We start from the raw sequence: 14,986 nt of genomic DNA on the forward strand, positions 1-14,986 counted from the left end.
CCCCGAGAAGAAAGGAATTCTGCCTCCGGATCTGAGGGCTGCCTCAGACTTGAGCTGCAATATCAACTCCTTCCTGAGCCTCCAACCAGCTGGCCTGCCCTAGAGATGATGTTGGATTTGCCAACCCCAACTAGCACGTGAGCCGATTCCTTAAATCTCTCTCCATCCTATTGGTTCAGTTTCTCTAGAAAACCCTGGCTAATAACTGAGGGGTTTGAGTTGGAGCCTCATTTCATGAAAGATGGTTCTCTGGTGGTTTTTGCCTGGCTGCAGACAGGAATAAGAGACCTCTCTGTTCTACCACATTTCATGTGGAAGGGCAGATATGTTTTAAGAACAGTCCTGGGGGCGGTGGGAAATAAGGCTCATTCTCAGGCAAGTGGGAAACGTTCCTGGTTCCGTAGGGAAAGACCCCTTAATGCTCATCTTAAAAGCTAGGGCCTTTGTTTAGGCCAGTCAGCACAAGGCTGTGGGTTTCCTTACCTGGTGTATGGTTTCTAACCTGGCCACTTGTAGAAACAAACACTAAATCCATCAAAATAATAATCAGGCCCCTGGCACAGCACTTAACAAACACACCCAAACCCCCATTGTGTGGAACATCGAAAGGGCCAACACTGGGCAGAGAAATGGCCAGGAGCCCATCCCCCTAGGTACCCATGCATCCTTCATAAGTGGGCTGCATAGCATTGAGCTATGGCACAAATACACAGGCAGACGTGGTTAATAAAAATCATTGCGATTTAATAAATAGCGAGGTGTTTCTGTACAGGTTCCTCACAGTCTGTCCCAGAGCCTGGCAAGAGAGAGAGGCATGGACGTGAGCCTGGGCCCCAGCTTCCTGCTGGCTTCTCAAGGAAGAAGTGGCAGTGAGTGACAGTGCTACAGAGGCCTAAAAACCCCCTCTGATGAGGGGCTGAGGGAGGGTCCCAGTCACATAAAAATATAGATTATTTAGGGGTTTTACACTCGTTGGGGCCATTATACATCCTCGTGGTGAATCTGGGCTTTCTTGGCTCTGGAGCAGAATCTCTCACATAGTTTGAGGAGCTCTGACAAAATGAATACAGATGAGGCCAATCCGGTTAAAAACAACAAATCTGTGAAAAGAGAAAAGGGGTCAGAGAGCAGAGGTTGTACCCCCTGGATCACCAGCCCCCCAGAATCAGGGCAGTGCCAGCGTGGTGGCGGCTGTGGCTCTCAGGAACCTTTGCTGTGGAATTCTGCTTCCTAGGCTGCCTTATCCTGAGTTATAGACAGGTGAGGGGGTTGGGACCAGCCCTCTGCATTCCCGAGGGCGTGGAGATCTCCCTGAGCCACCTCCACAAGGACCAACAGCCTTTCTAGGTGGCTCACATTACCAAGGCAGGGGCACATTACCAAGGTCAGCTGTTATGGATGCTGGCCCCCCATCCCTCCTTAGGGCAGATGCCCCAGTCCAGCCCACCCTGACTGTTCTAGTGGGTTAATTCCTCAAGTCTCTCACCTTCACAACCCTGCTATATCTGATTAATTGGAACCATGTCTCCTGTTTCCAACAATTTGTGACACATGGTACCCAACTGCAGTCACAGTGTCTCCTTCAGATTTGGTAAGCTGGCTTAATTCCCAATGGTTGGACACATTCCATTAAAACATTTTGGGGTTCTTTGGTTAGTGCCCACAGGGCATTCACAGGAGCCCCACGTAGACACTGTTTTGTAGGTTCTAGGAAGAAGGCTCATGTTCCCCAGGCTTGCCTGAAGGTTTTTGGTGCACTTGTCTCCAAGGCCTCAGACCCGATGCTCCGCCTGGGGGCTGCCTCACCAGCCTGCCTGCCCTGGGGTAGGGGTGGCCAGTGGAAAGCTTGGGCCAGAGGAAGGGAGGAGAAGGGGTGCTTGCCCCTGCTCCCTCCAAGTCACTGTGGTCACTGTTGCTCTCCAGGAGACTTCTTCCTGCTCAGGACCCAACCCTCCTATTTCTGGTCACCGTCATCACAGCTTCAGGCAAAGGAAGCCAAGCCACCCTGGGCAGCTTCCAAAAGAAGAATGAGAGTCTGTGGGAAGCCTAGTCCCAAGGGTTCTGCCCAGGAGGGCGGCGGGGGGTGGGGGGAGTGTGTGCTTGGCCCCTAGAGAGCTGGTCATTAAATCATGTCCCTTTCAGCAAGAACTACTAGATGGCCAACTCCCTGTCTTCAGGTAAGCAGGTGTCCAAGTCACACTGGGCCCTGTTAACATCTCCTATTGCTCATGGAAAACTCACTCACTCAGCTGGGGCACACAGCACGTTCCTGGCCGAGCCAGACTGTCACTTTACCTGTTTGTGCTCAGAGCCTCCTTGCCAGAGGGGTGGGGAGTAGCTCAGCAGATGCTGAGTCCCCTTCTGCCCTGGGTGGTCCTTCTGCCAGAGGAACCTTTCCTCTGCAGTTCCCTGGGTTCTCCACACCCCCATGACATGGCCCCTACCCAGTGCAGGTACCAGGCATCCTTTGGGGATAGAATGGCCCCAGGTTGGGACTTAGCAGCCCCAGTTCCAGGCGTGTGATAGCTCTGGTGTCATGGTGATCCCATCTTGGGTCCCCTACTCACCGAGCGCTCCCAGGTTCTCTGTCTGGAAGACCTTCTGCAGAGGTGGGACGTAAATCACAGCCAGCTGCCCTAGGATTGACCCAAGCACTGAGTAGAGGAACATGTGGTTCCGGAGGAAGCCGATCTCGAATATCAACTTGGTCTATGGGAGAAAGGCACATGACCGCCGTCTCAGACAAGGTTGCCCGTGTCCGGAGCCCTTGAGCGACTCGGGCAGGGACCCCAGTTTCTCACTGAGAACACAATTCGGTTCTACAGAGAAGGAAGCCGAGGGCCGGAGGGCAGCAGGTCTCACCTGAGAGCGGCAGGTCAGGGCGTTGAAGAGGTCGAAGAACACAAAACAGGTGAAGGTCATCGTTGTGGTGCGTGGGGTGCTCGCCTTGTCTTCGGGGATCTGGAACATAGCATACAGGAGGAGATACAGCCCTCTGCAATAAACTTGTATTCCACTGAGAGCCCAGGGCTGGAGCAGGCCTTGGTGTCCAGGCCACAGTATTTTAGCTATACTAGGAATTGATCAAAACTTCCCTTCAGTTTTGAGTCAATTGGTATAACCCAGAAGTATGTCTCCGGACTGCCACGTCCCCCAACCCCCAGGACCCAGCCCCTCTCTTGGGAGGAACCATTAGCCCTTCCTCTGGAATTGCTGCTGTTGGGTACAGGAACCTTGCACACCTAAATGGAACATCCCTCCCTCCAGCAGGTGACATTGCCTCCCAGGAGGCGACACCTGTACAGTGACATCCACTTGGCAGAATGTTTCTTCCTAGAAGGAAGGCAGAAGGATACCAAACCCATGAAGAACTAGGGCCTGTGAGGCTGAATGAATGAAGCCACAGACCCCTCCCTGGCTCGGGCACTCCTGTGGGAACCATTTCGTTCTGGCTGACATTGTGGGGGCGGGGCTGCAGCCCAAGGCGAGAAGGTTCTGGGTACGCTCCTGGAACATCCCTCTGCCTGAGGAAAGGTGGCAGTCACCACTCCTACCTGAGCTCATCTGCTGGACCAGAGGTTCACACAGACTCCCCTGGGGGAGACTGTTAAAACAGTCTGATTCGGGGAGGGGTCCTGGGTAGGGCCTAAAATTCTGCATTTCTCAGCCCGGAGGGTGCTGATGCTGCTACGGGGACCCTATGCTGAGGATGACTGTTAAAATAGGAAGGTCTGTGTCTGTCCCTCCACCAGCTGAGCACACGGGCTGGACAAAGGCAGGGCCTCTGCCACCACCCCGGGGCAGGGCAGGATTTGGCGGTGGGCTAGGGAGGGAGAGGCAAAGCCGCTCTTCTTGGGGCAGAATGGTGGTGTGGTTGGCTGATGTCCCATTCCGCTTCCCACACATGGGTGATTGGGGTTAAAGGTCTGGACAGGTCACCTGCCTATTCATCTAGATCAGTGGATGTCTCTAGACACGGGCCCCCTGAACCTATGGGCCGCGAAAAGATGACCCCTAATGAGACCCTGCCAACAGTCACCTCCAGGGAACAAGACAGGAGTTTCTTTTAGTAGATTTCAAATTGCTTCCTGGTGACAACAGAAAGTAGAGACATGTGTCCTGTTTAGAAAAATGTCTGAATTCTTTTCTCTGCCCCCTTAGGCCTCACATCCCTCTGCCTCTTCCCTCCTCTGCAAAGTCAGCTCCTAGTCACCCCCACCTTCCTTCCCCAGTGCTGCCCCGTATGCCGGCTTTTGTCACGCCCACACACCAGGGACCGTCCACCTTGCTTTGCACACACTCCAGCCCTGCATCAGCCGCCACCCAGGCATTGAATGAGCCGGTGAGAACTTACCTCTTTCCAGAAGATGAAGAGGGTCCCGCTGATGATGACAGAAGCCGACAGAAGGATCTTTAGGATGAGGGCTCTGCTGAGGATCGTGTCCTTGACGTTCCTTGGCGGCTGCCTGAGGGTGTCTTTGTCCACCGGCTCTACCCCCAAGCTGCTCGGAACAAAACAGGACACTTTGAAATAAACCACCGAAAACTGTAGTTTTGGAAAGGCGTGCAGTGGTTTTACAAAGGAGGACACGTGACTCAGATGTGCTCAAGTCACCACTGAAGGCACAGCCAGGATGGGGCAGTGGCCAAAGCCTCCATGTTATCCCACGTGAGCTGAGAGTGTTTCCAATCTCATGGGGATCCCGCCCCGGTCCTCACTGGAAGCCAGTCCTTCCCATCCTCTGACCCCTCCCTAACTGCCCAGCCCCTCAGCTCCTTCTGAGGAGCCCCCAGAGCCGGAACCTCTAAGGCAGGCATACACACCTCCTTCACCCTCATGCCTGCCGACCACCACCTGGACCATCCCACACCCCACCAACCACACCTCAGTCTGGGAACCATGCCCAGTCATCCTCATGCTCAATTTCCATCACACAGGGATGCTCCGCAAAGTCGGGCCTGGCCTTGTCCCAGCTGGCCAGGAGAAACGGGATCCTCCACTGAGGGACACCTGCCTTCAGCCAGCTCAGACAGAATTGGGGCTAGACAGTGTAGGTGGTGTGGGGGTACCAAGGAAAGAGCAGGCTGAGTGAGGCCCTACTCCGTATGGATATGGCTGAGGTCCCAGCTCTGTTCTCAGGGGGAGTGTGTGGGAGAGGGAGCCTTTACTGAGGGCATGGGAGGGGACAATGAAGCAGCTGTCACTGGCAATGATCAAATCAGTAGTAGCCATAAACCAGCTACATCTGAAACAACACCTACTATGTGCTCGGGTAGTGGGGTGCCTTGCTTTCTTTGGTCTTCTGACTCCAAAGCTCATTCCTTCTCCTGCATCACTCAGCTAGCCTGACTCCCTTCTCGTTCATTCGGCCAATAAGTTACTGAGCACTTACTATATGCCAAGCACCACTGTAGGAACTGGTGATAATGCGGGGAACAAAGCAAAAACCTTGCCTCCGCGAAGCTGACATTCTATAGGGAGGTGGGTTATAATCAGATAAACAAGGAAATATATATTTTCCCTTGCAGAGAAAACTAAAGCAGGGTAAGGTGGCTAAGAGTGGAGGCTGCAGTTAGAGTAATCAGGGAGGACTCCGCAAAGGCAGTGACCTGAATGAGCAGAGGGACTGGGCCCTGCAGCGAGCCCTGGGAGAGCACTCCAGGCAGTGGGGACGGAAAGTTCCATCATAACCCACCCTGCCTGCCGGGGCACTTCCCCCTGTGCCCAGTGCATTCCACTCACTGTCTTTCCCCCCAGTGCACCCCACTTAAGTTTTCTGGAACTTCTTACAACCAGTGATTGTGTTTGCCCGGCTCTGGAGCCCCAGAGTCCACAGAGCAGGGCTGCAGTCAGGGGAGCCTGGCAGAAATGGCGCGGTGCGGCCAGCCAGCCCAGTGCCCCACCTCTGTGCTGGCGGCCCATCCATGATGATGTTGATCCACAGGATCTGCATGGCGTTGAGCGGGTTGGGCAGGTTGCACATGGTGGACAGAGTGATGAGGCTCAAAGCTGAGATGCTCCTGCAGGGCACAAGTGGCAGACAGAGGGCACCGTCAATAGCTGCTTGCCAGATGCAGCCCTTGACAATAGTGAGAGACCCTGGCCTTGACTTACGTGCTCAGCTGAAATCGGACAAAGTTTTTGATGTTGTGAAAAATCCCCTTGCCTTCCTCCACTGCATTCCTACAAGAGAGAAGAAAGCATTTATTCACAAAGAGGGCCTGGCAGGTTCAGCCGGCTCCGCCAGCTGCTAAATGAAGTGATGGCGTCAGCCTCTGGGTGACACCATGCTTGGACGCCCCCTGCTCCTTTCCCCTTTCTGGTATTCATGGGACACTCCAGTAGAGGAGGCTGATGTTCTAAGAGGTGCCCTCAGCCACTGGGGACAGGTCCCTGAGCCATGGAGGCCCTTCTGTCTGAAGACTGTAAATTACCCAGGGGCCCCAACCCTCACCCAGGACTCCTGAAGTGCCCAGTGCACCTTGGTGATTCACCAGCGACAAGAGGCACAGCAAATCCAATTAAATCTGGCAATTCGATCCAGGGCCACAGCAAGAAGGGAGAGAACCGAGGTTGAAAATATTATCTATTATATTTTCAGAGGCTCTTTGTGAAAGTCCTTGAGTCACTAATACAGTAGAAAACCATGTAATCTCTCTTTTACTAAATTTTTGCCAAAGAACTGAAACCACAGAGCTAGATATTAGTTGCATTTTTTTAAAAAACTAAGATGAAGTGTTTTAAGAAATCCTATGGTGAATCCATTTGTAAAGAAAAGACTCCTTTTGTAAAGTCGATAATCAATATTTGTTCGGATTTCTGATATCAGGCTTAAGTTTTTCTCCTACCCCTAATTATTGCAATTTATTTCTGAGTAAAGTCTTAATTGTAGCTACTTGAAATTAGACCTAGAGGGAAGGTAAGTTTATTAAGAGAAAAATAAAGAAAAGTGAAACAAAGAAACAGTTTATGGCGACCCCAGAGCCCAGAGCTCACATCGGCGTTAGGGATCAGGCATTTCTGGGCAGTCTCTTCTCGGTGCGTGAACGTGCAGGCCAGCGCAGACACAGCAGTGGACTCAAACTGTGTCGTTAAGATGTTCTTCAAAACACAATTTTTATTGGCCATGCAGTATTCCCGTCTCTTGCTGTTGGCATCCAGGGGGATCTAGGATTTCTTTATACATGGCACTGCAGCTCACACCAGCACATGCCTCTTCATGCACATCTCACCCAGGCTTTTCCATCAGTGCACAAATTAGGGTCCTGTGGCACGTGTCTGTCACATTCTCTTGGGTGCTGCCTGCCACTAACCCCAGGGTGGCGCCCATGCCCCCGCTTTCAGTGGTGTTCGGGCCTGAGGACACCTCAGGTATCTCCGGCACAGCAGATCCCAGGGGCAACTGGTTACCCTAGGCATTTTTGCTATGAATAAGTAAAACCCCTAAAGAGAAACTTACATGATGGTGGAGAAGTTATCGTCCACCAGGATCATGTTGGCGGCCTCTTTGCTGACGTCTGTCCCTGTCTGTCCCATGGCGATCCCAATGTCTGCTGACTTCAGGGCGACCGCGTCATTCACCCCGTCCCCTGTCATGGCCACAATCACCCCCGATTCCTGCAAAGCCTTTGGAAAGAGGAGGTGAGTGGAGGTGGGCAGCCTGAGGCCCTTCCCTTCTAGATCCTTCCTTCCTTCTTGATACTCTGCCTCTCGCACTGCATGGCCAACAGCAGAGACCACTCTCTGGAGAGCACTGGAGTCAGTCGGCCTGAGTGTGAATCCTAGCTCCGCCTGCACTAGGTATGGAAACTGGGCAAGGCTTGAAACTCTCAACCTCAGTTTCTCCATCTGCAAAATGGGAGCAACAGTCCTTCCTCAGGGCTGCGGTGAGGCCAAAACTAAAACCATGAGTGTGCCAGTGCCCAGCAATAGTAAAGGCTCAGATGTGTTATTGTTACATAATGATCAACTCATCCCCTGAAACCATCCGGTGCCCAGTAGTAGTAATATTTCCTTCAAAGAAGAACTCGCATAGAGATTTACTCTGTAGAATGAACCCCCGCCCCCAAAATAACATAAAAAAAAAAAAATACACTACCGATAGAGTTAAAGAATAAATTTTCAAAGTATACACGTGTGGGAAACCAAACACATTCGCAGGATTCTCATTCCACCACTTTTGTTTTTTGATGCACAACTCTATTTGGCACCTGCTGTGTGTAAAGCACTGTGCCAAGAGTTTCACGGGCCTGGCTTCCTTTAATCTTGCCAACGTTGTCAATTAGCTGATGTCATTCATCTCATCCCCCCCTATACAGACAAGAAAACTAAGGCCCGGAGTTAACAAGAATAAGTCCAAAAGCATTCTAGTAACAGAGGCTCGCCTCTTTATGTTTCCCTTTGCACCACCCAATTCCTGCTCCCTGATTTTGGTGCACGTGGCAAAGGGCGCCCAGTTCTCCCCTCCCCTGAGGCTGGGAAAGGCAACTGCTGACGACATAGCTGCCTTGGACCTAGAAAAGAAAGCCACAGCTGGGGGATAGTTGAGGCTCCAGCCAGCGTGGGCCCTGGGCCACCCTGTAGAGCAGAGCCACTACCACCACCCTGGACTGCACCTGAGGGACAAGTGAGGCAGAATCTGTCTCCTCACACAGCTTACCTTTATGATTTTCAGTTTGTGCTTCGGACTGGTCCTGAAGAAGACAGACACCTGCATACAGAGGCACGAAAGAGTGGAGAGTCAGTGAACTACGAAGCTGGAGGCACATCGCCTCCCCGCAGCCCCGGCGAGCCCCTGGGAGGACTCCACCTTCCCGACGTGCTCAGCCAGCTTGTTCTGCTCCATACTTTCCACCTCTTCCCCGGACATGGCATGCAGCTTCCTGTTGCACAGGCCGATGTTCCTTCCTGCATGGTGTGGAGAATCTGTTCTGAGGGCTTGCTCCGAGGCCTGCGACTGGGGACCCTGTCCCCACCCCTCACTCCATCTACTTGACATCGGTCCCTGCCTTGGCCACAGAGAATAACAAGGAAAAAACCATGACAGCTACCGTTTGCTGAGCACCTACTATGTTACATGATCTAATTCCATCCACAGGAATTAACCTACGACAAATGCCTTCTTATCTCTAAAGATCAGGAAACAGAGAGCGAAGTGACTTCTCCAAGGTCATGGAGCTGGTAAGTGGTGATACTGGACTTGATAGGGTTCTGTCTGATTCTACAGTGCCAGGCTGCCTCAAGACAGAAGAGCAAGAAAACCAAGGTGTGACAACCCTCACGGCGGTAATAAGAATAGTGGGCACAGGGTTGCTAGCCCTCTGCTGATGAAGAGCCTGAGGGTCAGAGTGGTTCAATGACTTGCCAAGGGTACACAGCTGGTGGCAGAAACCAGGCTGGAACTATACACTGGAATTGATGCTGCCTGTGAAGATGAAGTGAGACCATCGATGAAATGGCATATAGTAGATTCTCGTTATACAATGAGGTCTTTCCCCCTTCTGGAGAATCTGCAAACATTTTAGAGAGAAAAACCTTCAAAAGTGGAGCTCTGGTCCATGAATCTTAGAATCTGTCCTAAGCATTGAGAAGGTAGATGAGAAGGCTCCTGACTGGGCTCATTGAGGATTAACCAGTGGTAGCTTTCCCATCGTAAAGGATGGCAGATGCTTTCTTCCTCACCCGCCACTCCCCTTCCTGTTACCTATCGCCAAGGCCGTCTCCAGGGCATCTCCCGTTATCATTTTCACAGACACGCCGGACTCAGAGAGAACCTGCACCGCTTCCTTCACACCAGCCCTTGGAGGGTCGATGATTCCGACGAGACCCAGAAATGTTAGCTTCCCCAGCTCAGGCCCAGAAGCCAGAGCCAGCACTGAAGGGAGACAGAAGCGTCACTGGGGGCCAAGGAGACCGATTTTATCCCTTATCAGCCCCAGCCCCAAAACCATGTCCCAGATCCTGGGCACTGAGTTCCTGAACTATGGAGGGAAGGCAAAGGTCTTTGCCACGGTCATCAGGCCTGCGCAGGCAACGGGTCTTATCACCCCAAATAGAGAGAGATGCTAGAGACAAATCTCCTGGAAGAAAATAAGACCTCTGTCCATTGGTGGTATAACACCCACCCCTCCAAGAACAGCCACAGGAAAGTCTGTGAGATGGCCCACGATGGGACAGTTCTGACATTTCCTGTCTTTAACTTGCTCAGCCCCCATCTTGTCATCTCCAATAGACTGGGGATAGCAGCTACCAAAGGTTAAGGAAAACGTGCAGGAGGGCGACACGGGTGAGAGGACTCTGTTGGCTTGGCATGGCCTTGACTCCGTTTCGGTGGCACAGAAGCCAGGCCCAGCTCCTGGGGATGAGTGCTCTGAGAGGGCGTGGCATGCGAACGGACCTTACCTTGCCACCCTACTGATTCTGGAGCGGGGCTGAGGCCCAGAAGCCTCCAGCTATGCTTTCCTCATTCTCAGTCATAACATTGTGCCAGTGCTGCAGGTGCCATGTACCCTTGACACAGGCGCTGCCCTCCCCACCCTGCTAAGCTAAGCTCTGTCCCGGTAAGCTATGATGGCCTCACCTTGTACGGTGAGCTGCTAGCAATGTCTAAGTTCTATTCCGTGAAGGGGAAATCCAAGGCAATTGAAACCAATATGGCAAGCCCAGTGCTTATCATTTTCCCCGGAGGGAATGCAAGAGTTCCGGAGTGTATTTAAACACTTTCTCTGAAAATGGAGAGGCTGACAAATGACACTATGGGAAATGTGGTTTTTAAAGTTCCACCCCTCAGGGAAGGCGCTGACCCTGTGCAGAAAATTAGAAATGGCCACGGAATGAAATGTCTGCCTTGATTTAAAGGAGTGCTGGGTTTTTTTTTTTGACAGTAAGTGATGAGCAAGAAGACCAATCAGGAAAATCAATACTTCTGGTACATACCATTCACCTGTCTTAAAAAACTGAGGAGGGAGGGCTCTACCTCTTCTCACACGTGAGCCGCATCCGGATTAATGGATGTCATTTGGTGTTTGGGATGGAGTGGGGGCATCCTATCTTTCATCTCATCATTAAATTCCACACTTGCTTTACTTCATGAGCACACTGCCTGACTGCCGTTCTGACCAGTCACCTGACTACTAAGGACCTGGCATTAACGCGCTTGAAAAGTCAGTGTTAAGGGCAAATTTAAAGCTCAAGTCTGGGGCAATAGGTACTGACCCCTCAGGCCAAGCAACCCCATCTTCTTTTCCTCCTGCTGGCAGAAGGATCGCTGTTGGGGGGTCAGGGGCAGGGGGATGCCCCCATTGTTGTACATGGTACAGTAACGAATCACTTCTTCAAAGGCCCCCTTCATGAAGTAAATGTCTTCCTGCTCCTTGAAAAAGACAGAAGGAAAAACATCTATCACTGGATGCTTCAGCTCTTGGTGACTGTCACCTCACCCACACAGAGATGTTCATGGCAGGGTTTTTTATAGTGGACTGTCATCATTCACCAAATGCAGGACAGATTAGATAAGTTACAGGAAATCTACACGATGGCACACTACATGGCCCATGAAGGAGTGAGGCCAATCGTCTACTTACATCACCCTCCACTCTACATTAAGTCACCTGGTTAATGTCACTTTGAGCATCCCATATGTTTCATTAATTAATTATATCTCAGTCAGCGTTAAGCTTCAGTTTAGTCTGTTGCCGAAGGCGGGCACCATTTCTATTTTGCTCGCCCTTGCACTTGGCACATAAGAGTGGCCCAAATGAGTAGCTGACTATTTTCCTGTACATTCATTAGGCTCTGTCTCCCCCTAGACTCACTGGCAGGTGCTGCCAGTGTGGGTCACACTATGTCCCCAGTATGAGCACAACGCCTGCCCGCACAGCAGGCAGTGAATGAGCTTGTATGAACTGACATGGATGCATAAGACATCATTCAAGGGAAAAAAACAAATTACAAATGCTATATATAGCATGACCCTGTTTTGCGACCACCATCCTATGTGTCGCTATGCACACAAGTAGAATCCGGAACACTCTATCCCAGACTGTTAAGGGGAGTGACCCTGGGTGAGGGGTATGGAAGGAGAGAAGAGGGGCAGGATTATAAAGAACCTCTTTTTTTTAAGTCACATTCCTATAATTTTTTTTTTGATGAGAATGTATTAACATTGCCTTTGGGGGGAGAAAGATTAGAAGGTATTAAAACATTTTTAAAAAATCTACAACCTCTTTTAAGCACCTAGAATTTCTATGCCCATCCACTCATGGCAAAGAACTGACAAGCTCAGCTGAGCTGCCCACCACCCAGAATGAGACGAAACATCTTAGCACAGACAAGAAGTGACAGATTCCAGAAAGAATGGGCGATAAGGGTAAAGTTGGAGAAAAGGTGGAAGGCAAGAAAAAATTCTTAAAAATTTTTTTTTCAATTGTAGAAAATGTGAAAATCTATAGAGAATTTACAAAGAAAAACAGGAAAAAAGATGTCAGCTGCGTCCCTACCCAGGGATAGACATTAATAGTTTGGTATCTATTCCTCTAGTCACTTATAACATGTGCACACATGCGTCTGTCGATGCATGTATGTGTGTGTCCATGTGAGCTCACCATTCACACCATTTGTGGTGGACCACCCTTCAGGAATGAAGGATTGTTCCTCCACTGTGGTAGTTAAGAACTTAGCACGGGGGTGCGAAGGACGGACCCTCAAATTAGCAACGGGAGTCAATTTTATCAGTTAGAGCATGCAGTTGCTCGAGTAGTAATTAATATTATAGGTCAGTGAGTCTCACACGTGAGCATGCATCAGAATCCCCAGCAAACACAGATTACTGGGTCCCACCCTGGAATTTCTGATTCGGAAGTTCTAGGGTGGAGCCCGAGAACCCACATTTCTAACGACTTCCCAGGTAATGCTTATGTGCTGGTCCAGGGACCCCACTTTGAGAACCAGGGATTCAGATGAAAATCTCAGAAGACCCAAGATAGTCAAAGGTTTAATTGCTATCGACTGTATTTTTACGTATTTGGACTCTCAGAAGTAGCTAGAAACTTGAAGCTCTTCTTGATGTCTGCATTTTGCTTTGGGGGAGGGGAGGGTTAGAAAGGAACAGAGAGGCCAACTCACCTCATTCTTGGGGCTGCATTTTACTGCCATCCACTTCTGCTCTGAACTAAATGGAATCTCTTTTCTTCTCATGTAGGAATCTTTAATATCACTTAAGTCCATCTAGGATAATAAAATGGCATGCTCTCAGTGAGCCATCCTAAATCAACCTCGGTCCATTGAAATTATTCATTATTCAAACAATCTCAGTCAGATGAGAAATCCAAGCATTTCGCTCATGGAGAAAGGCCACTTGCTTTCGAATGTCCCAGCCAGGAACACATGTCTCTTTTCTCTTGTCCCAGTGGCAGAACCAGATGGTCTTTTCAACAGCTTCTAGCTGAAATCTGCTTGGAAACCGAAGCCTGTGGAGTTTCTGCCAAAAGGACTTGAAGATGTAGCAATTTCCCCCAAAGGAACCCCAGGTGAGCAGGGACACCTGCTGTCACAGCCTGGGGTGCTTGCCAGGCCTGACATTCGTTTGCTCTTTGATGGCTTTCAGGCCAGTTACTGGACAGCTGAGCCTCAGTTGCCCCAATTGTAAACCAGTCCTAACCTGTGCATCCCATTACCCCCCAAGAAAATAGGTCTTCAGGGGGCAAAAAGACTCCTTTTCTATAAAGAGCACAGATATGCATACAGTACAAGAACAGATATATGATATCTCTGGGATATTAAAATTTCTTGGGAGGGGGGATTAGGGGAAAACAGTCTAAAAAGGCTCATTAGGAGAGTATTATGGGTTGCACTGTAACCATCCAAAGATGTGCTGAAGCCCTAACCCCCCAGCACCTGTGAATGGGATCTTATTGAGAAGTAGGGTCTTTGGAGCTAGCATCATGGCAAGATGAGGTCATTAGGGCAGGCCTGACCCAACATGACTGGTGTCCTCGTACGAGGAGGACAATGCTACGTGAGACGAACATACAGGGAGGACACCACATGAAGACGGAGGCAGAGATCGGAGTGACGTGTCTGCACACCAGGAACACCTAGGATTACTGGCAGCAGCCAGCAGACGGGAGAGGGGGCACAGCCCCGCCGACACCTCCACTTTGGACTTCTGGCCTCCACACTGTGCGAGAATAAATTTCTGTTGTTTTTAAGCATGTAGTTTACGGTATTTTATCTTGGCAACCCTAGGAAATGAGTGCAGGGTGTGATGGAGGAAGAAAAGTTCAAGGATAAAAGATAAAAAACATGAAGGGCTCAGTGCCACACCTGTCACCTGAGAAGCACTTAATACGTGCCGGCTGTTATTTGTTTTATTCTAAAAGGTGTAATCTAAAATCCCCACCAGGCCCCCCAGAGAGTTTAGACGCACAAAAGAGCAAAACCCTCACACACGAAGGAGAGTGGGTTCTGGAACCTCTGCCCTCTCTGGGCTGCGTGGGTGGTGAGCAGTGGGAGCACGCTTTCACTCCTGCTGTGACAGCCAGGCCAGCTGTCCCCTCCCTGGTGGGCAGTAGGAGTTGCTGAGTGGGGCTGGCCTGCACTATTTTTAAGGGGGCAATAAATTCCTTTTGGTATTACTGTCGCTCTGGAGAGAATTTTTTATGTTAGTGGAAGGAAAATGTGGCATAATGGTTTAAAGTGCCCGGTTTACCTTTCCAGGGACGTACTGAAAGGGACACCCTTCTCCCCACTCATCTCCCACTCAGCACTATTCTGGGCCGTGCCGTGGGTGGGAGGCAGAGCTAAGAGGGCTAGAGTCTCGTGCAGGGGGAGGGACAGGTGAACACATGGATGCAGGACAGTGCGATGTGTGCAGCCCCGAGTGCCTGGGTGAGCAGAAGCATCTACGGTGGTGGAAACTGCAGTGACCTTGACAACAACGTCTGAGGTAGGAAGGGCAGGGGAAGGGTCATAGCACAGGAGGCGGTA

The 14,986-nt window shown here is 50.7% G+C and overlaps 1 protein-coding gene across 1 annotated transcript in view; it reads right to left on the reverse strand.

Annotated features, from left to right (window-relative positions):
• Positions 1-981: 981 nt before the first annotated feature.
• ATP2C2 (ATPase secretory pathway Ca2+ transporting 2) overlaps positions 982-14,986 on the reverse strand; it is a 71,836-nt gene continuing 57,831 nt past the window's right edge. Inside the window, exons 14-25 of the mRNA XM_011370294.1 lie at positions 13,124-13,225; positions 11,216-11,372; positions 9,705-9,875; positions 8,811-8,908; positions 8,661-8,711; positions 7,461-7,627; positions 6,116-6,184; positions 5,905-6,021; positions 4,355-4,502; positions 2,863-2,961; positions 2,568-2,709; positions 982-1,100 (exon numbers count right to left, since the gene is read on the reverse strand). Of these exons, the coding sequence (XP_011368596.1) occupies positions 982-1,100; positions 2,568-2,709; positions 2,863-2,961; positions 4,355-4,502; positions 5,905-6,021; positions 6,116-6,184; positions 7,461-7,627; positions 8,661-8,711; positions 8,811-8,908; positions 9,705-9,875; positions 11,216-11,372; positions 13,124-13,225 (1,440 nt within the window). The remainder of the gene's footprint in view (positions 1,101-2,567; positions 2,710-2,862; positions 2,962-4,354; positions 4,503-5,904; positions 6,022-6,115; positions 6,185-7,460; positions 7,628-8,660; positions 8,712-8,810; positions 8,909-9,704; positions 9,876-11,215; positions 11,373-13,123; positions 13,226-14,986) is intronic.

Source organism: Pteropus vampyrus, unplaced genomic scaffold (genome assembly GCF_000151845.1).
Source record: "Pteropus vampyrus isolate Shadow unplaced genomic scaffold, Pvam_2.0 Scaffold166, whole genome shotgun sequence".
Lineage (NCBI taxonomy): Eukaryota > Metazoa > Chordata > Mammalia > Chiroptera > Pteropodidae > Pteropus > Pteropus vampyrus.